The sequence below is a fragment of the Eulemur rufifrons genome, chromosome 6, assembly GCF_041146395.1.
Source record: "Eulemur rufifrons isolate Redbay chromosome 6, OSU_ERuf_1, whole genome shotgun sequence".
NCBI classification, from domain to species: domain Eukaryota; kingdom Metazoa; phylum Chordata; class Mammalia; order Primates; family Lemuridae; genus Eulemur; species Eulemur rufifrons.
Window position 1 is genome coordinate 32,132,620 of NC_090988.1, and position 26,200 is coordinate 32,158,819.

The window sequence follows — 26,200 nt, forward strand, 5'->3', positions numbered from 1 at the left end:
CACCCCAATGTCTTGTACTGTTGTATAAAAAGGGGCTGATTGTGAAGAACAGACATTCATTTATTCAACACATATTTACTGTGGCCTGTCATGGGCCAAGTACATAGTACCAGTTGCTAGGATTTTGCATGAACAGACGTGGTTTCTGAAGCTTGGATAGGGAGAAACAGAAATATTCATCAAATAAACATGCAATCATAACATACATACTAAATTATCACATCAAAGAATGAATTGAAGCAAATTGTAGAAATGAATTCATGGTGTTGTATAGGTAGGTAATGGTTTCTTATAAATGGCTCTTGCTGTAAATTTTAGAAAGTTTGTATAAATTCTTTATCACAGTAATCATTATCTAATGCCAGCTGTATGTTAATCAAATAGTTATCAGGCATTATTTGAAAACTCAAAGAGAATAAAAAATATGTTTCAGCCTGGAAACCATGTTAGTATACAAGTCCTATAATTGATCACTGTTCAAAAAACAAGATGATTTTTCTCTTAATGGAAATTGAAACCAAGGAAAAGTAAGAATTAAAAATTGTAAATTGCAACTAAGGTCTTGAGTCAGATGCTAATCCTTTTTTGTCTTTTAGAAATTATCCCCCTAATTCCTATCCCCAACTGGCCAAGCAAGGCAAGAACAAGAACAAGAGCTGTTTGAGAAGCAGGGATCTTGTTATCATGGAATATTCATGTTCACAGACTACCCACAATTCTCTAGTCTCTGTGGAGGCTAAAATTTCATTGAAGTCATTGAATTGACAAGAAATGTTCACCATTAGAAGGCCAGCACAATTGTGTTTAAAAATTTAAGGGACAAAAACCTCATCTGAATAAATAGATACAGTACAGATCACTAAGTTCCAAGCAAAGTTTGAGAATTTGACATTGGAGGTAAGACCTGCCAAGAACGTATAAAAGGAAAACTTGTTTTATACATTAAATTATCAAAAAGAAAGACACAAAAACATTTTTTAACTGCCAATAATTGGATACCACTACGAATCTACCTGTAGCTCCTGATTTTATCTAAAACCCTATTTTCATTTCTTTTTTACCTTTGCATAGTGCTATGGAAACTACTGTACTAAAAAATATGCCAGCTAATGAGCAACATAATACATGTCAGTAAAATAGGGATCCTTAGTTTAACATAGAACAAAATTTCAAACGAATATAATTCTGTTGAAGTGTCACCAAGACATCTCTTTAGGAAAGTATAGTGCCAGCAGAAATAACAAGGCTTATTTTCAATGATTCTGTTCATACCTCAAATCCCTGTGGTCTTCCTAGACTCTCTTTCATGTGTTTCCATGCAACAAGAATCTCTGACACAGACACACTTGTTGCCTTGACATCCGTGGGAGCAGCACTGGGTTCTGTATGAAGGAAAATGAAAATAATAAACCATAATTATAAAAGTTACATCTATCAAAGCACTGCACTTGAATCTGTCAGATATTAACTTCCTTTCATCTTATTTTTTAAATAAAGTTCTGTGGTCATTAAGAAAATCACAACAAGAGAAAAAGAGGACTGTTCTGTTTTCCTATACTTGGGTTAAGTCCCATCAATACCTTATCAATTACAAATGACAGATCTAGCAAGACAAGCAAAGATCTTTATCCTTGGATTAGCTAGGATACTTCTGGAGAACTTAAATTATCTGACTTCAGTCATCAGTCTAGCATAATGATTAAAAAATGGACAATGGAGTCAGGGTTGGCTTTTTTAGTTACTGCTATTGTTTTTTGCCTTTAAAATATTATTTAGCTATTTATTTATCTTTAGATAAGTAGTTTCACCTTTTTCTAAGCCCTAGTTCCCTTATTTGTAATATGAGCATAATAAAAGTATTTTTAAAGTTAGTTTTATTTTTATTTATTTATTTATATATATTTTTTGACACAGAGTCTGGCTCTGTTGCCTGGGCTAGAGTGCCATGGTGTCAGCCCAACTCACAGCAACCTAAAACTTCCTGGTTTAAGCGATCCTTCTGCCTCAGCCTCCCAGGTAGTTGGGACTACAGGCACTTGCCACCATGCCCGGTTAATTTTTTCTATTTTTAGTAGGGACAGGCTCTTGCTCAGGCTGGTCTCAAACTCCTGACCTCAAGCGATCCTCCTGCCTCAGCCTCCCAGAGTGCTAGAATTACAGGTGTGAGCCACCGCGCCCTGTCAAAGGTTAGTTTTAATTAGAATAATACATATAAAATACTTAGTGCTGTGCTTGGCACTTAAAATGTTCATTCACAAAATATCATATTGTTTTTATTTCTTATCCTGTGTAGACACAAATAGGGTTTAAATTTCATTAAATATTTTTTGTTCCAACCACAAACTATATTTCCATGATTATATAAGGAATGTGTTATGAATCATGATATTTAAAAGGCATGCGTTGACTTTTAAGACAGGTGCACGTGGAAAAGGAAAGTCCCCAAATGTCTTGGTGCCATTGCTCAAAATCACCTTTTCATTTGTTTCTATGCTCAGTGACCTTTCGCACTATTTTTTTCAAATACACAATGTCTGACTGGCATCCATCAAGAGGTGTACTTTATTTGAGGTTGCACTCAATGTGAGGAACAAAATATTCCTAGCTCTGACATGGCTGAATCATAAATACTGTGTCACAAACACACGTAAAATGAAATGGCAGAATAAAGGCCATACACTGGTTCAAACAGTTCTGTACCAAGTCTATTACAAAAGCTTACTCCATAAAAATTGTAGAGATTTTGATACTAACCCCATATCATTGATAAGAATCAGATTAATCTATTGAAATATTTTTATTGCTTTTTTTTTTTTTTAGATTCAAGAAACCATATAGCAAAGATAAGAGTGCCAAATAAGATTTTTAAAAGGCTGACATTGAAGGAATTTAAACCATTTTCTGAGATCTTTCCTTTTCTAATGGGAGGTAGTCATTCACGTATCTGGAGTGCTTTTGTGTATTACTAATTGAAAAATATCAGTCAAAAACATCTGTCCTGTTGCTGTGAATGAAGCCCACAAAAGACTTTTTCAAAGGTACGTGTTTACACCAAGAAATGATTTTCTTTTGGTCAAGTCTTTGTTAAAATCACATGCTATAATTATGTCAACTCAAAGTGCTTTGGCAAATTCACATTAATTTTTTCTCAGATGCTGACATTAATTCCTGCCATGGTATAAATTGTAATTTCTCATTCTGTCACCCTTTGGATATTTTTTTATTTCCTTTTGCTCAGTGGTTTGTCTCATGTCACTTTCCAACTCCCTATTATTTATGCATCTACCCGATTTAAAAAGATGCATTGTGGGAAAAGCTTCTACTTCTATTTTACTCTAGAATTCTGATTAGCAATCTTGCAACAGACATGTTTTTCCATGACTATTTATTAGGAGTTAAAATTCTTGATTTTTCAAGTAAATGAAAGGAAATGCTGATGTTTTTGAGGCTTCTACAATTTGATCTCTAGAATTTAGGATATAATTTATTTCAAAGGAAGCCTCACTTTGTCTATCACTTGTTATTCAGTAGAAGTTTTGCTTCTCTTTAGAATAAATGCATTGCAGAGATTTGTGTACCAAATGCTTTCTTTCAGCTTTTATATTTCTGAGGCAATTACATCTTTGTCAAAGAAGATTACAGGGGGATAAATAATTTTAGGAGTACAAAGCCTGTGGTTGGGTAGCTGCCTTTCTATCTCTCTTTATCTCCAGAAAAAGGAATTATTTCTCTATCAGCTTTTGGTAGTACTATACAAGTTTAAATACTTCTCAAATAGAAAGTTAAAAAATTTTAAAGTAAATGAAAAATGTTCAGAAACCTACTTCTCAAACAGGCACTTTAATTTCTATTTAAAAACTCTGTGAATTTTAAATCAGACATTTCACACTTGCATTTTGGGGCCTGCATATTATAGTTGCATATAATTGAATGAGGGTGAATGAATCGAACAAGAACTAAAGAGTCATTTTTAATTTTTTTCACCTTCTGGATCTAAATGGCATCAAAAGTAGACCCATTCTGACCTGAATTACAAATTTCAACATGTAAAAAAAAGTGTCCTCAGATTATTCCAGAAGTTTTAGTGTGTACTATTTACAGATAAGTGAACATTTTCAAGTGGATCAAAAATTTGTCTGCAGACAGGAGTAACTGACTGGGTCATAGAATGTCTGGTTTGGGTTGGAACTCGCTGTTCTCTTTGGGCACCATTGATACGAATGATGGAAGGTCATAACTAGAAAGGGTTTTAGAAAATCACTTGGATCAAAATTCAGAAATGGTTGAGCAGTGGGTGTTTAGTCATGTTTTGTTTGCCCACAGAATGTGTTAAATTTATTTAAGCCAACATTTAAGAATAAGAATTCCTGACTTCTTAGGAAGATATCAAGTCTGAATTCTTGAGTGTTGGCAGATAAGGATTAGCAGTTGACTCCGTCAATCAAAGCAGGTGCTTCTCAGTTTGCCGAAGTCCCTACCACTCCCTATTGTCTCACAAAGGAAGTACTTATTTATATTTCTTACCTCATCCCTACAGGCTTTGGAGTTATAGGCCTATATTTTAAATCCATACTCTCATTTTGCAGATGAGAAAAGTAACACAGACAAAGATTGATTTATCCAAATTCAGTTTATGGCTCAGAAAGAGATCCAACTAGAACTTAAGTCTGAAATGTTTTTTCCCTCTGTTTTTAAATTGGCACCAAGGAAGCAGCTGGCTCATTCTCTCTCTCTTAGAGTCTATTTTGAGGCACAGAAGAGATTTTACAGGAAACATGTATAGTTCATTCTTTGGCTGTCTAATTGCCTCCAAATAACTAACAGAGGAATGGGCAGAACAAGATTAGAAACAAACAAAAAAAAAAAAAGAGAGAGAGAGAGAGAGAAACAAAATAGATGAGGGAATAACTCAAAGTAGTAATTGTCATTAATTGAGGATCTGCTGTGTTTCAAGTCCTGTTCTTAATTCTTTACACATATTAATTAATCCTTCCAACAACCTTATTATCACTGTCACCATTTTTCAAACAAAGAAATTTAGGGGCAGAGGTTGAGTAACTTGCCTAAGGTCCCATAGCTAGCTGCTTGGTGGTGGAGGGAGGATTTGAACACAGGCAGGCAGGTCCTGACCACTACATTGTTTTGTTTCTGTGCATATGTCTGTGTTATACACACCTGATTCCTTTCTGTTGTTCTCTTTTCCTCTTCCACCTCCACATCTAACTTCTCCCAAGAGTATTGATATTGGACTCCCTACTTGGATTTTCTGAGTCTTGCCAGAAACCACCTAGGCTCTGATCATCACATTTAATTCCCTTGATTCCTATATCACGGGCTTTTTGGTAATTTTGAATCACAGCTGCACAGCTCCTCATAGGTCATGTCATATTTAGGGATCTCTAAAACTTTCTCTAAATCACGGGATGTTTTCTGCCACTCTCGCTCCTGTATATTACACTCGGATAATTTGATGAAAGTTCAGGGACTTATTTCTGAGACTGTACTAGTGTTACGTCTAGTAGGCTCAAAAACTTAAAAAGATCTCTTTTTATTTCTGTTACGTATGATGATATTAATTAGGCCATGGCCAACGCCTTCACTCTAATTTTGGAATATGAAGTGGACAGGCTGATTGATAGATTTGTTTCTGTTAGATTAAAAAATTTGAACAGCATTACCATGTTCATGAATTTAGATGATACATTTGTATTAAGTGACCTAGCAGCTGGAGTTCTCCATGTAATATAGGGGGATGTGCTTGTAATATTGATTATACATCTGACTTCCCAGGAGGGGTGAGCAATAGCATTAATCAAAGGAGAGTTTAATAAACTCCTTGGGAGAAGGGTTATGGTTTCATTATTTAAAAATTCAGTGCAGACAGCTGTAGTTGAACTTTACAGGCATTAATCCAAATAGATCATCTGGCAAAGACAGGAAATTATTCCTTGTATTTTACAACTAATATGCCAATTTATTAATTTTCAAGTTCACATAAATCCCACTGAGCTCAGTTTCAGCTAAGAATATATCTGGAGAATAACACCTTATGAATTTTGGGTTTTAATTTGAGCTGTGGTGGCTCCACTTGCAAGGGGATAATTGTATGCCATTTTTTGCAAATGAGAAGAGACTTTTAGGTTTAGTAAAAAATAAAAGCAGAACATTTTTCTACACAAAGAAAAAGCTAAGAAAACTGGAGAAGGATAAAGCACATCACAAATAAATAAATCTTTCAATCTATAATTAACCTATATCAAATTTCCTTGTGTTTTTATATTAGGTATAATTGAATGATCTGGTTATTTCAATTCTATAGTTATGGTAACAAGAACTAAGTGGAAAATGGGTATAATTTTGAGCACTAAGTATTTCTAGAAATGTGGAAGTAAGAGCTGAATTGACTTTTCATCTTGAAAAAATCACTTTTTATCAGTCTTCCAATGCATTTTAAAATCACTTACGTTGAAACTTGGCTATACTTTAAAAAATTGGAATTGTTTTCAAAATGAGGGTATTATACCATACCCTAGAGGTCTTCAAATCACATAATCCTTGCTTGGTTTACAGGGTGTAGACATTTGATTTATGTACAGGTGCATGGAAATCCTGGCAGGCAAATATCTCTCTTTTCATGCTCTACGTCAGATGTTACTTGGCACTGACAGAGTCTTTAATGGTTACTTCCACTATAGAAACATTGAAAAGTTTCAAAGGCTTATGGGTATTAGCAGAAGAACCATGTGGAACTTTTCTGACCGTACTCTAGAGCAATAGTCAACCTCAGAGTTGTGAGAGTCAAAGTCATATCCTAAGTGATTTATTTACCAAGCATCAATATTTATAAATGATGATTTCTTTTACCAACAGGTAGATTTAAGGTTTTCCCTATAAAAATGTAATTCTCTTTTGCATTCCAATAGGCTTTCTTGAGAGGAAAGGAAAGGGATAGAGGCCATGGGGAATTCACATAAATACTTATACAAGTGTGTTCTGGTTGTGAATGTCATCCATTATCGATGTTTCAGTGGGAAATAGGTTGATAAGTCATATTGCGAGGTGTGCTTTGTGAGTCCTTCTGTTCTGTGCTTCCCTCCAAAGAACATAAATTCTGGTGGCTGCATTTGACACATTTTTCTTCCCCGCTTGGTGTCAGCTGTGAAAAGGTGGCTTCTTCACAGTTCTCAAGGCATGTAGCAAGTATTCTTGAAATGAACAGGAAGCACTAAGCCCATAAACAGAAATAGAAAGATACTTTCACGCCTCTTGTTCTTTACTGCATCTAAGAACATGGAGGGATTTTGAGGTGATAAACAAATGAACTGGGTTAATGGAAGAATAAGGAAGCAGGATTTGTCTTATGGACAAATATAATCTCAATCAGATTAGTGGGACTTTGGGCAAGAGCACAATGATAAAAGGCACAAGGTGAATTTGTATGAACATTTGCAGACGTAGAGGACAGGAACCTGCTCTGGCATGAGTACAATACATTGTTTTATGAGTTTATTACAGGCCTTGGTTCCTTTTAAAAATGGTTTAATCTTTGAAATGTTCACTTCTTTTCAAGTAAAACAATTTGCCAAGTGTATTGGCAATAGTAGTTAACTCTTTTTATTATATAGCAAAAGTTGATCTATTGTTGCTACTTAATGTGGGATAATAGTTTAAAAAATATTTTAGAATATAGAATAAGTTGACAGGATTTCAACTTTAGATTTATAAGGGCTTCCAGAGATGTTTTAATTCGAGATCTTTATTTTTAAAGGGGAGTGAGCTAAGACTTAGAGAGGTGAATAAACTGCCCAAGATCATCTTGCTAATGTGATCAGACTTGAACTCAGGCTCTGCTGACTCCAGACAAATGCACTTCTTTCCCCTGCCTTTCTTGGTTGTCACAATTTAATGACACTAACACTTTATTCATATTTACACATAAAGCTCCAAATTTTTAAATTTAATTAGTGAACAAATGCCAAATATATGTTTGAATTTCATTGTCAGAACAAAAGCAGATTTTACCCATATTTAACTTGCCTGGTATATTTCCTATTTCAATCTACTAAAATAAATGAAGTGTTACTATGAAATATGTCATAGCAACAACCTCAGTGTCTTTGAAAGAAAATATACATATTTCCTGTCTGGCTTGAAAAAGAAATCTCCAAAGGTAAACCATTTCAAGTTTAAGGAAACACAAAGTAAAAAAAAAAAAAAACAAAAAACAAAAAACAAAACAAAACCTATGGCAGCTGCTATAAATTAATTTCAAAGCAAAGGCTGACAACTTACAAAGCTGGATTTCTTAAAGATGGCACTGGTATTATTATACAAAGCATGTTCACAAACTTCTCTAATTCATCTCTCATGTGACCTTTAGGGCTATGTGATTGTTAATTAGATTGAGACAATTTAAAAGCAGCAAGAATATGCACTTCCTGAATAACACATATACTTCTGAATAGATCTTTGGAGTAAGAAATAATAGAAAATATCATTATTGTATGTATTCCTGATAAGGCAGTATAGGGTAGTGGTTAAAGCATGTGCTTTGGAGTTATATGGACCTGGTTATAATTCCTGCTCTGTCACTTATAATGGTTACTTACAGCTGTGTCACTCAGGGTATGAATTTGAGCATGTTACTTAACTTCTCTGAGACTCAGTTTCCTGAAAAGTAGATTAGGGCATGAGATTCCAAGTTCATATTTGCTTTTAAGCATTAAATTGGATAATATAAGTAATATGGTATGCTGGATTTATCTGAAAGCACATCAGAAATTTGAGATGCTAAGTGCGTGGGTATCTCATTGGAGTGCCTATGATTCCTTGTCATCACTTGATTTTTCACTTTCCTGGTCATTCTTATACTTTTTGCTCCTGCTTCAAATTTGGCTCTATATTATAAAAATACAAGGCAACTTTTTATTGGAAAACTACATCTTACATAAATCAAACACTATTTTTATTCCTCAATATTCAAATGCCTTTATTTATATCCCCCCAAGAAGCTCACAGGACCAAAATGATTAATATCTCTCATGAGCTATTCAAGTCACATGTGCAGACACAAAGGAAGTACAAGGGTCACTTTATATTATCCATGCTTATTTGGAAGGTCAAATGAGTGCTGCCTTTGGTGGAACATTTTCACAGTCATTTGTAAATTTAGGGAATGTAAGCACTTTTTAAATTTATTTATTTATTTATTTATTTTTTACTTGAAGGGCCAATTGAAATTTTGCACTTGAATACAAGAAGGACTAAGAGGAAAAGCTAACTGTAGGGGTTAAATCTATCATGTTTTTTTCTCACTCAGAAAATTGTATTTGTGTATTAAAATTTGAAAGAACCCAAGATTTTGCTGTAAGAAGTGAAGAACATAAGCCAACATATGTGGAATGGTCTTTCTTTTTAATAAAATAATATTTGAAAAAAATTTGGAAAAATATGTCTGAAAAGTGTAGTGGGATAATGGGTGAGTTTTATTTTCTCTTTTGGATTATTTGTATGTTTTAAATGTATGTACAACAATATCTCCTTATTTGTATAACAAAATAAAATATTAATATGTTAAATAAAAATAATAGAGTTTAAGATACTGACCTCCTTCAGCTGAACAGATGACCACAATTTGACTAAAAGGTCCATCTCCTTTATTGTTATAAACGCCAACCTTCACTTCAAAAGGAGTGAGAGGAGGGACACTTTCATCTCGATAAATGAATTTGGAAGCTTCAGAGGATGTCACCATTTTTTCCTTCCAGCCACGTGTTCCATTGGGTCTGAAAGCCACAATATAGCCGAAGCCTTCCCCATTCTGAAACTCTTCAGATACTGGCTAAAGAAGAAACATGCAATTAATTCTCAGCAAAATGACTGATAAAAAAAACCCACTTCTTCCAAATCCTTTTTTTTTTTTTTATCATGCATAATTAGAGAAAAGGAGAATCTCAAATCTTTATACTACATTGGGAGTCAACAGAGCACAATCACTTTGGCAGTGTTGGGAAACTTAAAAGACTTAAAAGTAGAAGATGAAAAATTAAATTTTATGACTTGGAATGTAAGAAAACTCTCAAGAGAATTGAAAACTCTTGAAGTGAAACAAATTTGCTCCAATTAGTCACGTATATGAAATGAAGGTCCTTGACTTCCATGCTGGAATTTAACACGTTGGAGAAAACTGTCATATGGTCTGGTGGTCGGGAACATCTTGTCACTGGTAATGCTCTGCAGAGCCCTTTGCACCGCAAATCTAGGAGATATTAACGTTAAGACCTTTCTTCTAGTGTTATTTCCAATTGCTTTTGTGCTTTACTACCATGTGAAAAAACTGGACGTTGGTATTTGTTCAAGAAGCTTCTTGTGTTAGATGGCTGACATTTATTTTTGTTAAATGGGCTTCAACTGCCCACCACTGAAAAGAGTAATTGTGATGAACTCAGTGGAGAAAAGTTATCAGCCGCTGACTAGCGCAGTGCTTGACACATAGTAGATACCCAATAAATATTTGTTAAGCATTTTTTTCTGCTGAATTTTTATCTGAAGAAAAACTGTGCATTAAGTGTAGAAAAAGAAAGAAAGTCTATTCTATCAAAGCTTATAAGGAAGGGCAATTCTATTTAAAGAGATTTGATCTCCGTGAAGGTCAGATATTGGGAAGTTAATACCTCTTCCGACATCAAAAACAAGATACGAAGTTTTATTGAAGAAAAGAGGAATGGACAAAAGCATAGGGCAGATGATATGCTCATGAAAGATTTCTTATTGGGAAAATAAGTTTTTCTTTACATTTTATCATTATTCCTAGAGATTGCAGGGATTTGCTCTATTTTTTCTCACAGGCATGTTCATTTCTGTATATTCTAGGGCAGGGTTCTGTGAGCTGCACAGTTACGTTTGATAATAGGATTGTTTAACATCAAAGAAGGAAGGTGACTTCAAGGAAAGTAAATGTACTCTTCACACCCCCTGCACCCCTACTCACTCTTTTTCTTTGACAAAAGATACTTTAGAGACCATATGATGAGGCAGACCAAAAAAACCCCCATAAATTTGGTAATCAAAGTCCTAATTCTGTATATTGGGGAAGGTACTTAAACTGTGCTTCGATTTTATAATTTGTAAAGTGAGGAAAGTTATCTCTGCTAATAAGATTGTTATATGGGTTAATGAGATAATCCAGGTAACGTGCCACATATTCAGTGGTGGTGAGTTCCTTCCTCCCCACTGGTTCTAGCCTCCAAACAAGCCACTGAGACTACTTAATCATAAAATAATTAAATATCAAACTAAGCCAAACAAGCACCTGAAGTAATTTGTGAGAGGATGTGTTTTAATTATTCAAACTTCATTCTGAGATAACCTATATGACAGGAAAGCATACCTTAGATGTGGTCTCTTGTACCTGGAGCAGATACTGTATGTGTAGCCTCAGTCTCTAAGGAATTAACCAGTTCTGACATCCGAGTAAAGACAGGCTTTCTTACCTCCCAGGCAATGACTAACTCATGCCTCCTTCCGCTTCGTCCACTTACGTTGGTGGGCGCTGTCTTTGGAACTGTGGATGAAAATGGGTCCAGAATGAGGAGAGTAAATAGGTGCGTAATTTCCTTACAAAAATAACACATCATGACCCTATTTAGGTTGGGTACAATTTTGAAACAAGTCAAAAGTTTGTTTGAAATTAGAATGGTCATATTAAATATTAAAACAAAATATCTGAAACAGACACCCTGCTTTCAATCTCTGTGGCAGAGTTTGATACATGTATTTTCATGGCCACTTACTTCATCCTTAAACTAGTTCTCTTATAAATGCTCTATGTAGCAATGTCTAAATAATAATTATTAACATTATAGGTAAGGACATCTATTAATGTTTGGTAAATTTTGTCCTTCAAATGGCTCACTTTTCTCCTCTTTGCCAATGCTGTGACTCTTTTGAGCCCCTGCAGAATCCACAGGTCGAGATTAGCATGACTGTGTTTCCAGAACCCCTAGGAAGCTCCAGTTTAAAGAAATCTCAGCAACAATTCCCTGGAGTGAGAACCTACTTAAGTGAATAAACATTAAAAAAAAAAAAAAAATCTGTCAAGAATGAATCTCTCTGCAAACTGCAAAATTTATAGGCACTCAGTGAAACTTTTTCAAATGAATAACTATTAAAAGAATAAATGTGTCAAAGGAATAAATTTCCTCTTCACTGCACCAAACCACAAAATCTGCAGTTGAAAGGGAACATTTTCAAATGAAGAACTGTTAAATGAAGAAAACTATTAAAAGAAATCATTTTCCAGGCTATGAGCCTGCATTAGCAATTTTACACTTCAGCATTGCCTTTCTATCCCAGCATATAGTTTTTAAACGATATTGATATACTCATAAACAATAAATTTGCTCCCATATATTACCTACTTGGATGAAAGGCTATTAATTACTGGTAGATATTCACACAGCATTTTATATACCAGAAAAACTGAAGCGGAATTTATATACTACAGAAAGGCAAAAAACAAATTCTCCTTGGGCCAGGGAGGTAGATGAGCAAAACCTGTGAATATAAAATTGGCTACACTGAAATAAATGACCTTTACTTGCTAGGGTCCAAATTTCAGTATTGTTGGGCACTTTTGTTCTATGAACATGATTCTTCTCTTGCTCACGCACATGTAGCCACTACAAATATAAGATTATACAGAAGCAGAACACATATAGCAGCAGCTACTAAGCTTTTTTTCTGTCATAGTTATATACATACTAAAGATTATTCATATGTAGAGTTCATTTTCCTGTATTCCTTCAGAATTACATGGAATTGGATACCCTTTTGTCTCTCATTTAAGGAATCATATGGAATTCAACTGAAAAATAAATGATGTTATTAGAATAATAACTGAATATGTCCTAGTTTACATGACCAAGCAAATCACTTATTAATGTGAGTTCTTTATTAGTAGTCATAGTTATTGCTACATTAACAACCTGTGATCTATCAGTAGGCCTTGACACCATGTCTGAAAAACCACTATTATATAGTATTAGTTCTAAATTTATTTTCTGGTCTATGGTACAGGTAAGCCACACAAGAAGGAAGCTGGTTTAACTGTATATGTAAAAGCCGAGGTTCCAAATATGCCTTTGGTGGCTAATCTCAGAGTTCTGAATACTGTAACCACCAACGCCTGGTCAAACGAATAGTGGAAGCAAGATAATTTGTAGATATCACGCCATGTTTCATATTTATTTCTGACAACTCACATTTAAAGGACATGATGAGCAATATATACCAGACCAAGTACTTTGTCTATTGTACTGGACTAAGTTTATATCTTAAATTTAGGACTTAGAATCCTCTTCTTTGAGAACATCATCCCTATGATTATGGGTTTCTGTAGAAAAATTAGGCATTGAAGATCCTTTTCTGCTTTGTTCAGCCCTAAAACATCATTTAAACAGAGGATGCTTAGAACTTTTAGATTAAAGTTGTAAAGTAGGCTGTTGGCTATTTAGTGGACATCTCTGGAAGCCCATTTAAAAGACATGAGCAGGATGAAATATAAGTAACTATTGGAAATCAAAACCTTTGAAGCTTTGGTAGTATTGTTTCACAGTCCATTAATGCTTTTATTTTTTTAGAAAACATTTAGATTTTTCAAAAGCTCTAACTTTCTGAGTAAAAATCATTAAAAAGAAACTGATTAATGTTTCGGTGAAATTTTCTAATTTGAGGACCTAAGAAAGCAAAAGAAGGCTTATTATGATTTGGTTCATGTCTATGTGGGTAATTTCCACATCGAATATCCATAAATCACATAAATTCTGTAAAATTTTTTATTATTTAAAATCAGTCTTTGAGGTTTTCTTACCGCTGCTAATTTCTTTTCAAGACAAGATAGCCCATAGTCAATTTAATGTAAAGAAATAAGATCCTCCTTTTCTCACCCACCTTCAGTTTTAATGTGCAACAAATGATACAAAAAGAGGCACTTAGAGTTCAGTGTGTTTTAATAGTATTTGTGTATAAGCAACAAGTACTCTTAAATGAAGAATACTAGATATTATATAATAGGAACTATTAATAGAAAACTTAAGGCTTTAATAGCTGCAACTCAGGCATTGTGTTTGTTGTCATGGGCACAATGTTTGAATTGGGAACTCTAATTTTAATTGGCTTAAATTTCTTAATTACATGCAGAAAACCAGTGTAACCCATGCACATTCATTTCCTTTTCAAGTTGGTGGCACACAGTTATTATCCCTGCAGTCAGTGCTTTGGAGTCCACTGATTTTAATTACATCCCTTTATAAAGCAACATATTAATGATACGAAGGGATTTGACTTAATCTTTCAGAGCTCTTCTGGTGTAAAAGTTCTATAATTCTTGTTGGAAGCATAAAATTAATATAATCAAACACCTAGAAAAACCTTTATTGAGTTCAGAGAAATATATATTTGCTTAGAAACCAAATAGATTTTCAATGTAATTGATAAAAATATGATTTAGAATTAAGTAGCTAGACTCTTTTCTTCCTCAGTTGGCTAGTGATAAATTTCATGAACATAATGGCTTAGAGAAGCAAGTTTACACACATGGTTAGCAGGTTAAACTCTGATTCTTCTGAATTTCTTTCTGAGCTATGCTCCTCCACGGGCAAATAATGTAATTGATACTTTGCCCACAAGTTATAAATGCCTCGCTGTTTTAGGTCTTACCTGGCATGTTTAAATATAAACTGCTGTCTCTTTTCATCTTAAGCATTGGAAACATTCTTGTAAACACTCAGAATGAATGAACAAAATATAATGTACTACCTTAGTTTAAGCATGCCTGAATACGAAAGAACTCAGTAGTTTGAACAAAGTCACACTAACAACATGCTTTAATTAGCTTTCAACTAAACCAAAGAAAACATGAAATCATTTACCAATCTCTTTTTTTCTCTGAAAAATTTCCAATTTCTATTACAGTTAGTGTTTACATGGCTCATTAAATAACATAGCTTTTTTAGAGACCTGGGACAGGCCATGCAATTTAGGAGCTTAATGGTTATCCGGTAACTGGTTTGCAAAAGCAGGTGCAGAAGAATGAAGAGAGGGAGGGGAGGTTGTTTATACAGCAAAGGTAGAAGTCAAGAGGGACATTTATAAAAATATTTTTTTCTGTCCAAATTGAAGTATGTAGACATGAATATTTAAATTAATTTTCATTTAAGCTCACTTTATAGAGTTAAATTCAAAGTGTTTTCAAAATAAAAAAATAACAGTAGTGTTTCCTAAAGAGTTCAAATGATGCTTTTATTCTTATTAATAGGATAAATAAGGTGGTATGTACAAATGGTAAAAGTATTCTTGTTGGAGTGAGTAAGATCTGGGCTTGAATCTCATTCTGACTGCTTGGCTGAAAGGTTTCTGTCTTTTGGTTGCCTCCTGGAGATAATAATAGTACCTATTTTTTGAGGTTATTTTCATAATTATTCATCACAATGCCTGGAACTATAATCAATAAATGTTATCTAATATTATTATATACTTAGATTTGAAAATGAGAAAGTGGTGAAGTCTTCTTTGATAAGCACTGAAAGTTCAGCATGAATCTATACACATGAGATCTTGAAACAGAATATCCTTCTTAGATATTTGGATAACATTGTTTTGGTAATGCCATAGGAATTATACTTTCAGTTTTGGCATAGCTTATTTTAATTTTGAAATCTAGGCAACATACCCTTTTTGATTTGCAAAAGAGATTGCAAAGATATTTCAGGAAATGTAAGAATTTTCTAATTTATGAATCTTCTTATAAATAACAACAGTCAAGAACAGAAGAGGTGAGTATATACAAAAAATGGTGTTTACCTCAACTCATATTCTCTTTATTTATATGGGTCCACAAGGAAATAAAAGCAGAGAATGCATAAAATAATCTTTGCATGAGATTTGTTGGTAAAAAGAAGAGAAGGAAAAGGCAAAAAGAAGAAGGGAGTATGCAGGGAGAGGAGGTTAACTTTGGATGTATCATCTCCGGAGTGGGGTCTGGGTTAGAATTCCAGCTCTGCCACTTATTCACTAGGTAACCTCATGCAAGTTTTAAAAATTTTACAGTTCTGCTTTCTCACATGTAACACGGGGATAAACTGCTTTAGAGGAGTGCTCTAGAGGGTGGATGTGAAAATTAAATGGTATCACCAAGGGCAAGTGTTTGGCACAGGACCTGGAACATCACTTGTGATTGATGACTGATGTGTGATATCACCATGTCCAGGAAGGTAGAAAAAGTGTAACCTGAGTGTCTCACGCCCACTCCTGGGTTGATAACCTCTCATTGCCCCTTTTTCTTTCATGCTCAAGTCTTCCACTGCTCTTCCATCACTTTGCCCCTCCTCCTTTCTTCTTTGAAACCATTGCAGCAAAGAGAAGCTACTTGTCAGAAAAGGACATGCCTTGCAATTGGCCAGGTTTCCTCCAGAAAGGCATTTGTTAAAATTACCACCTCTGCTGACAAACTGCCTCGGAAACTGAAGACCTATTTTCTGAATATGTTTTGTAGAAAAGCCTTGTCTAGACCAAAATAGTTTCACAGTTTAAAAATACTATCAGCTATATGAGCCATGTTGTTATCTCCTTTGTTCCTAATAACTGAGATTTGGTCTTAAAACTTTCTTTCTTTTTTAAAAAATACACATTTACATATACGTATGCACATGAATATACGCATGTGTATATATAGTTCATTAAAATTTAAAATAGAGAAACTGCAAATATTGAGATTTCTACCAAGATCCTTAGAGATGATAGAAATTTTATGCTATAGAGAAGAACAAACTTTTGTGAATGACAAGTTACATAGTCTATCTTCTCTCCTTTTCATCTAACTTTCAACAGTATTACAAATATGTAACTTATAGAATATTAAAGTTCATTTAAGTGAGAGAATTGCTGTTATTGTATTCACTTTACATGTTTTTCCATTTCTACTATAATGTATATTTCAAATTCATTTTCTAAAATGTGATTTTTCTCTCCTGAGTGTCATCTTTTTAAATAATAGAGAAAGCATTTACATTACCTTATCCCAAATTTATATACTGGTTTGATGATAGTAACACATTTTATAAATTAAACATGAAGTTATCTATCTATTTTTATCTATCTATCTATCTACCAACCTACCTACTATCTAATCTGTAACTAGAACTTATAAGAAAATTTCACTGTAAATAAATACAGATATGCAGTAAAGTAAAAAAATATACATTTGTATTACTATTTTGATATCCTAATACCAAGAAGTTGGATCAAATTCATTTATCTCATCTTTATTGACTACCAAGAGTGTTTTGATGGCTGGAAAATTCAAAGTATACTCTACAGGAAAATTGCAAGAAAAATTCTATTTTTTTGTGTGTGTGTGGGAAAGGAGTAATTCTAAGGTAGAAATGCTTTACAAAAGCTTCTTTGGAATTTAGAATATTCTATTAAATAAGAGATTTTCAAAGAGGCATAAACCTTTCAATTCAACATCCCAAATGTGAGACCTTTTCTCTCCCAAGCAGCTCTGTCAATTTTCAAAGTTTAGTTGGCCCATAAGAACAGGATTATCTTTTGAAATACAGGATATGTACTTAATAGAGGCAGAGTGCATCATTTGAGAGATGTCTCAAGATATTGGTGTCCCTTTTAATCTGTGCTGCCTGACAAAACAGGCACAAAACTCAATACTCAGTTCAACACCATTAGTAGCTCCAGCCCTGTGTGGTACCAATGCACAAGAAGCATAAAGAAGGCAATACAAGCATTTTTCAACTTGCTTTCAAAGGAGAGTACTTCATTCATTTTTCATGCTATTTCTCTTCTCTTCCATAAGATTTTAATGGACTAAAGTATGCCATGTATATAGAACTCATGATAAAATAGAGAGGCAGGCAATACATGATTGAGGTAGCTGCAGAACTAGATGAAGAAGTCTCTTAAAATGCATTATCAGAATACAATTTAGTTTGAAATGTAAGTGTTTTTGCTAAAATGCTTTTTAATAGCATAAGGAGATTCATACTATAAAAAGTTTAAAAGGATTATTCATCCCAAATGGATTATTTATTTTTGAAATGAATATTTATAGAGAGTCTCTGATTTAGGCAGTAATCTTTGCCTTTGTTTAAACACAATTAACAATATGCAAAGTAAGGCAGGGCTTTTTAGAAAATATGTGAGTATAAGTGCAACTATTGGCAGTGATTTCAGTATCTGCACAGTGAGTACATAAAATGAAGAACGACTAACCTGTTATGCTCTTAATTAATGAACACCTGTACACAATAAAAGCATGGCTGATTTTATGGATGTGTGAAAATCCAACCAGGCAATTAATGTTCAATTTAAAATTCACACTATTGAAAAAGTAGCAGAAAAAACAACCTGTAATAGGCAAATCACAAAAGTAGAAAGGTTGGATTTTCTGTGGATGAATCTTTTCCAACACAGTTAGGCTACTTTACCTTTTGTTTTCTTGGTTGCTTAATTTTTATATTGGAAAAAACTGAACATCTTTTATATTATGGTTATTTGCACTTAATGCAATAATTTTACCATTTAGGATTTTTTTTTTTTAAAAAAAGACCAGAGTATGCTTTAGAGAAAGAATCAACTGTTTTGATAGTTTGTTTTAATGATTACTTATAATTGTTTAATTTGTTAGAAGTAAAAAGTCATATCTTTGGTCCAATTCTATATCATGCAAAATGAACACAGTTAATTCTTAGTCTTCTACATACATGTGTCTCTGACCTAGGTATTGGTGTAGGCAGGGGTATATAAAGGAAAGAAAAAAATTATTCCCTTTAAAATACAATATATCGAGTACCATTGCCAAACATTGTTCTAAGTTCCAATATAGAACAGTGAACAAATAAGACAAATATTCATTTCAGTGAACTTCCATTTGAGAGTGAGCATAAAACATTATCATTGATGCATTGAGAATAAAAACATTAAAATTTGGTTTTTTTCCTCCTTGTATCTGATCCCTATTCCTCTCACCCCCAACTTTTAAAATTGTTTTCACATTATTTTCATCAACACTATTAATATTTGTATTCCTCCTAAGTAAATGCCTTACCAGGTACTTTCTTAACATAAAATTTTGTAGGGACATAAAAGATAGATGTCAGTAAGACTTCGTTCAAAGTAATCAAAAATCTGAAACAACCCAAGTGCCTGTCAATCCATTAATAAGATACAGTATATGTATACAATGGAATACTACTCAATTATAAAAAATGACGGTGATCTAGCACCTCTTATATTTTCCTGGGTAGAGCTTGAGCCCATCCTCCGAAGTGAGGTATCACAAGAATGGAAGAATAGGCACCACATGTACTCAACATCAAACTGGCACTGACTGATCAACACTTAAGGTGACCACAGAGTAGTAATATTCACTGGGGGTTGGGGATGGGTAAACTCACAACTAACGGATGCAGTGAGCATTGTAGGGGGGGAAGGGCATGCCTCAAATCATGACTTGGGTGTGGCAAAGTCATAACATGTAACCAAAACGTTTGTACCCCCATAATATCCTGAAATAAAAAAAAGTAATAAAAAATCTACTTGAAAAATCTTTATTCTTTATTTCTTTATTTTTCTTCTCCTTCCATGTGATAGGCAAGAAATCCCAAAATTTATTTTTAAATAAAGCTGTTACTTCTGCTTATGTGGTCATTAGGAACATTTTATCAGAGATACTTATTCTAAAAGACTAGAAGAATGCTGTTTTCTAAGTCAAAAAGCAGATGAGTATTTATTTTACACACAGACTTCGAGACGGCAGTAGACCAAGGAATGACTATGTTTGTTTGTGTAAAGTGTGATTTATACAGGTTAGGTGGTTAAGGGCAACATAAAAGAATTCTAAGGAAGTACACTGTAATTAAAGAAAAGTGTTATCAGTGGAGAAAAAGGTGACCTGATCTATTCTGAATTTCATGGATATGCTGCATTGAACAAGTATATTATTAGAAGAATAAATTAATTGCTTCAATTTCAATGCTTGAATTTCATGGTAACTTGAAGATGGGTGCAAGGGTTGGGATAAAATTGAAGCATCTAGATGACTTTATTTGTGGAAATAAGGAGAGAAAGATCTGAAAACAAAACAAAAGAATAATTTCAAAGGAAATGATTTTATGATGTCTAAGTAGATGAATTAGGACAAATTCTTCTAAGGCAAGCAATGCAACAATCACAGTTACTTCAACTTGCTTTCAAAGTGATTAGACGCACACCAAATAGAATTCTGACTCTCCAAATTTTTACCTGCTTCATTTGTGCGGATCATTCGAGATGGGGTGCTTGGATCTCCAGTGCCAATTGGATTGGTGGCCACCACTCGAAATTCATATTCCACCCAGGGATTTAGGTCCACAGCCATGGCTGACTCCATGTCCCCTGTTATGATTTCTGGGACTAAAGAGGAAGGAGATTTCATGTCATTAGGAGAACTGGAAAAATGCTACAAATAACAATCGAGAATATCACCACTACTGACAGAATCAGCAGGCAGATGCATTTGTCCTCATAACACACGGTCATGGTGTCACCTCTAGTGTCATTAGCAAATGAAAATCAATCTTCAGATATTAAGCACTTGCCTATGGCAAAGTTTGTTGGCGTTAATTAGAACACTTTCATCTTATCTTTATACACAACTTGCCATTATCTACACTAAAAATCATTTTCTCAACCCCAGATAAGGGGCCAAGTAGAATGATAATTTAAGCAAAGAGTTTTTCTTCAATTTCTAGCAAATTTCTTGAGTTTGCCTCTCTTGGTTCTGGCAAAAACATGTTTAATCACTTGGCAGTTCCAAGCAGCAAATTAAGAATATGCCTCTCTAATTTAAAAACCCAGTTTGTGGTATCTAAGTGGAAGCTCTGAAGTCTCCTTAGAGTGACTTTTGTACTACATTTACATTTTTATCAAAGCATAAAATTGTTTGTCAATATAATTACCATGTAATGAAGTATTTTTTACACAAATATATGCTCTCTTTGGGACTGCCTTTCTTGTTCACTCATCTCTTCTGTCTAGCAAATATTCCTAGAAAAACATTTGTTACAGGGGTGAAAAGGTAGGACATGGAGAATCTCCCTTACGGTGTGCAAAGATCATCTGGATTTACATTAGTCCTGGAGTTCTGTGTAAGCATGGCGGTGGAGCCAAGGGGGTGGGGATCTTGTTTAGTTTTTCTATGGCAAGGTGGAATGAAATTATCATGGATTTTCTAGGAAAATCTCTTCTGTAATGTATCAAAAGCACATTACCAAATGAGCAGCTCTGAGAAGGTGAATGATCAGTGCACAGGCAGTGTGGGCTGCTTGACAAATCTCACAGCACTGCACAGCTGATATTTTAGCAGTGACATGGAGATGCAGAAAAAAGTCTGTCCATTTTTGCTGCACTGGCCATTGAGCAATATCCTTGGAATGTAAGAGGTGGGGAGAAAAAGGGGCCACTGTTCAGTCCATAGCTTGGTGAAATGCTGAGCTATGCTTGCTAAGCATAAGATGGGAAGAAAAGATTCCCAGACATGCAGCCCTTACTAGGCTCCAATCTACACTGTATCACCAATATTTTCCTTGGGTCCACCAGGGTTGACCTTACTGTTTATGTCAGTAATATCAGGCAACTCTAGACATCTGGGCCATCCCTCATTCCTTGTATTCTAATCTCCACAGAATCTGTATATTTCCTCTTCTGCTCAGCTCACATCTCTAATTCTTCAAGTTCTTCCACTGTGACCTTTGAAATTCATGATTTGTCATTAGCAACCCCCCCATATACTCAATCTCCTCTCTGAACATTTTCCCAACTTTTTACTCTAATAAAAACTGAGAAAATGTTAACCTTCTTGAGTGGTGGCCCTCTTAAGGTATCGTGGAGAGGAAGAACCAGCCCTTTCTTTTTTCCCCCACAGATGTCTCTAATGGATGTTTCCTGTTAAAAGCACACAGGTGTTTTCCCACGCAAAGCAAAAACTAAGCTCTCTCTCAACATTTCTTCTCCTTCTGGCCTTCACCCAATTTCTGTTTCTTTTATATCAAAACTTGAGAACTATTTGTGCTATTACTTACTATCTCCAATTATTTTCCTTTATTATTTCTTGAACCCACTCCAATCAGGTTGTTACCTCCAGCTTTCTACCATATTGGCTCCTGTCAAGATTACCAATGGTCTCTGTTACTGAAACCTTATGGTCAGGTCTCTGTTCCTCATTTTACTTTATCCATCATCACCCTTAGATACAATTGATCACACTTCCCTTTGAAACACTTTTCAAAACTTAACTTCTGTTTCTCTCCTACCTGACTATGCCTTGTCACTCTCCATTGCTGGTTTCTTTTCATTTCCCAGGTGTAACCTATTTCTACTAACTCTTTTCCATTTTCTTACTACATGGTGATCTTATCCAGTCTTATGGTTTTAAGTAACCTCTACATGCTGATGACCCCAATATTTTCAGCCACAAACTTCTTCCCTGGAATCCAGACTCATATGTTCAATGGCCTATTAGACATTACTACTTTATTAGGGTTCTCCAGCATTTTTATTCAGGGAATGACAACTGCTTTCTTATGGATGTTGCAGCCAAAATTTTAGGTCTGTTCTGGATTCCTTTCATTTTCCCTTGTTCTACTAATGTATGAGCAAATCATGGCATCTATGACTTCAAATTATGTTGATTTCTCTACTTCTCTTTGCAGTAAAACTACTTAGAAGAGTTGTCTATATTAATTTTTCTCCCATTCTCTCTTGAACCCATTTTTATCACACATTGATGCCTACCATTCCACTAAAACTGCTATTGTCAAGGTCACCAATGACCTCCATGTTGCTAAAACCAATAATCAATTCTCGGTCCTCATTATATTTGACATGTCAGAAGCATTTGACAAGGTTGATTAGCCTCTTTACCTTGATAGACTTTATTCTTTTGTCTTCCAGGACATCACATTATTTTGGTTTTTCTTTTACCGCAATGATTTCTATCTTTCTGTCTCCTTTGGCTGATTCTTCTCCTCCATAACTTCCTATTATTGGAATATTTTGGGGCTCGATTTTCATAGTCTTTTATTCTTTATTTTATACTTACTTTCATGGAGTTGACATGCAGTCTCATGTTTTGAAATATAATTTGTATGACTATAATTTTCTAACTTATAACTTTATCCTTAGTCTCTCTCTTAAACTCCAGACTCATACATATATCCAGCTCCCTATTTGAAATACCCATTTAAGATGTCTAAAAGATGTATCAAATTTATCATGTTCCAAACTGAATTCCTTACCTCATTCCCACACCAATCTGTTCCAATCATAAAGGGTTCTCTATGTTAGTTGATGGTAACTCCATCCTTGAGTTGGTCAGGTCAAAACTCTTATAGTCATCCTTGATTCTTTTTCTCTTATACTCTTTATATCAAGTTTATCAGAAAATTCTGTGGGCCCTAACTTCCAAATATTTTCAAATTCTGATCATATTTATGCCTTCTACTTCTGTCACTTTGAAACATCATCATCTCTCAACTACAACAGCTTCCTACCTACTTTAGTAACTCTCTGCTAACCCTTTCCATAGTCTATTTTCAACATAGCTTGAGTGACTGTATTAAAAGATAAGACTTAGATTAGCAATCCTCCAATGTCTCTTCCTCTTTCTCAGGATGAAAACCCAAGACCAATGACCTGGTCCTGCCAATACCTCTCTGAGCTCATCTTCTACCATTCTCCCTAAAACTCATTCTGCCCCTGCCTCACTGGTCTTCTAATGCTTCTGCATGTAATGCTTCTAATACTTTTGCACTGGTTGCTTCTTCTATCCGGACTGTCTCCCCTTGGATTTTGGCATAACTAAATCCACACCTCCATTAAAGTTCACTCAAATGTACCTTCTCAATGAAACATATTCTGACCACTTCATTTCAAATACAACCTTTCTGCTATGGACTGAATTATATCCTCCTGAAATTAATATGTTGAAGCCATAATGCCTAATGTGGCTATATTTGGAGACGAAGCTTCTAAGGAAGCAATTAAGGTTAAAAGAAGTCATAATGGTGGGGCTATGATCTCAGTGCTCAGAGACACCAGAGCACTTGTGTGTATGCATGCTCTGTCTCTCTCTGCCATGTGAGGACACAGTGAAAAGGTGGACATTTGCAAGCCAAGAAAAGAACCCACACCAGGAACTGAATGGGTCAGCACCTTGATCTTAGAATTCCCAACCTCCAGAACTGTGATAAAATAAATTTCTGTTGTTTAACCCACCCAGTCTATGGTATTTTGTTATGGCAGCCCAAGTGGACTGATGCACTGCCCCTACCATAGTACTTGTGATTCCTCTTATTCCACGTGATTTCCTTTTCCCCACAGCACTCATCAACTTCTAAGATACTATGTAATTTATTTGATTATTTTGTTCTCTGTTTACTGTTTTTCCTCACCCATGAGAATACAATCTTCACAATGGCAGGGATTTATTTGTTGTTGTTCATTGATATATCCCAAGTGCCTAGAACACTACCTGGAAGATGATCAATAAATTTTTATTGAACAAATGAAAATAGAGTTCAAATAGCATGGTGTGATCAAAATTGGCAATATTAATTAATTTTTTGAATCTTAATGTAATTATTATAGGCTTTATGTTAAAAAGAAAATGCATATACAAATATCCTTCCATCCAAGGCTACACATATTTACATCCTCTTGGTCATAACTATAGGTTGTAAAGACTCCCTCTCCAAGCCCACATCCTGTCCACCACCCTTAATTCTAACCTCTTTTTAATGTAAAAAAAAAGATTTGAAAATTCTAAATTCATTATTACTTGTAAGTAATGTAAAATAATTGTAAAAGCATGAGTTGAAGGTATTAATAATTTTGATGAAATACCATGCAAAATGAAACAAATTAGAAATGAACTTTTTAAAAATAAAATCAAGATTTTGATTTGAAATGCAATATTGTGGAGATTAAGGATAAAGTACAATTTATACCAAAGTAAGTATTTTTAAAAGTTTTACAGCATCTTTATATAAAGATATTCTTTCTGGAACTATAGGGACAACTTGGTTTCAAAGAAAACATTGTGTTTCAGAGAGAATATGACAGTGGAAGATCTTATATTAACTCAGGGAAAGACTCTTGCTGAAATGCTTTTCCTAGGAAAAGAATTACATCCAAGAATTTAATTGATAAAATATTAAATAAGCCTATCAAATTGAAAAATTTAAACACCTAATCAATCTGTGGAAACCTTATTCACAGATAGAAGACATATCCACTGATAAAATACTATTTAAGACACATCTGAGTCATATAAACAAAGACCAATCAATTCTATAATTATAAGTGATTTCACATTCCCAAATAGATACAATCACCAACTAGATCAGCTAATACTGCTCAATAGTATGAAGAAGAAAGTCAGGTTTCTAACTCAAAAGCAACTTGTTTGAAAGGAGAAGGTATGTAAGTGAAATTATTATTTGTTATGGTTGTTTTTGTACTTTTTTCGAGATGAATACATTATTCCCATTTACATTGGAGTCTCATTTGAAGGAGGCAGTGTTCATAAATTAACTCCAAGACGTGCTCCTCTGGAAGGCTCACGTGCAACTTATTACATCATTTGCCAAAAGTGAGGAACTCGCTATTCTTTATATCATTTAGGTATATAATGGAACTTTAAGTGCTTCAATCAAATAATATATTATAAATTACATAAACTCAATCAGAGAGTTTAAACTCCACATCCATCTTTTTTTCTGTTAGGTATTTTTGGATTAGAGTTTATTTTGACTAAAATTGATTTAGATTGTGGGAGCAACTATGAAAACAAAAGGCCCTCATCCCAGCGGAGTCGGTGTGGCTCCAGAGACACTTCCTACCTCATCATATGCTTGAAAGAAGTTGTGATCAGATTAAGCTAAAACCAGAAAGCATTTAAAATAGCTCTTTTGGAGTATGCAAAACTTGAGGACTGCTCCTCAGCAGGCTTGCCCTGAAGATGGCGTGTCTCTGCCAATAGCTGCAATTAATGCTGGCTTTTGGAGAAATGAGTTAGGTGAGAGCCCTAGAACAATGAACGGTGAAGAAGATTGATAATTTATAAAAAATTATATTTTCTTATAGATAC

The 26,200-nt window shown here is 34.4% G+C and overlaps 1 protein-coding gene across 3 annotated transcripts in view; it reads right to left on the reverse strand.

Annotated features, from left to right (window-relative positions):
* CNTN5 (contactin 5) overlaps nt 1-26,200 on the reverse strand; it is a 1,139,291-nt gene that overhangs the window by 43,195 nt on the left and 1,069,896 nt on the right. For all 3 annotated transcript variants that reach the window (XM_069469032.1, XM_069469031.1, XM_069469033.1), the window contains 4 exons: nt 20,317-20,466; nt 11,493-11,563; nt 9,607-9,841; nt 1,273-1,382 (listed from right to left, as the gene is read on the reverse strand). In XM_069469032.1, the coding sequence (XP_069325133.1) occupies nt 1,273-1,382; nt 9,607-9,841; nt 11,493-11,563; nt 20,317-20,466 (566 nt within the window). The remainder of the gene's footprint in view (nt 1-1,272; nt 1,383-9,606; nt 9,842-11,492; nt 11,564-20,316; nt 20,467-26,200) is intronic.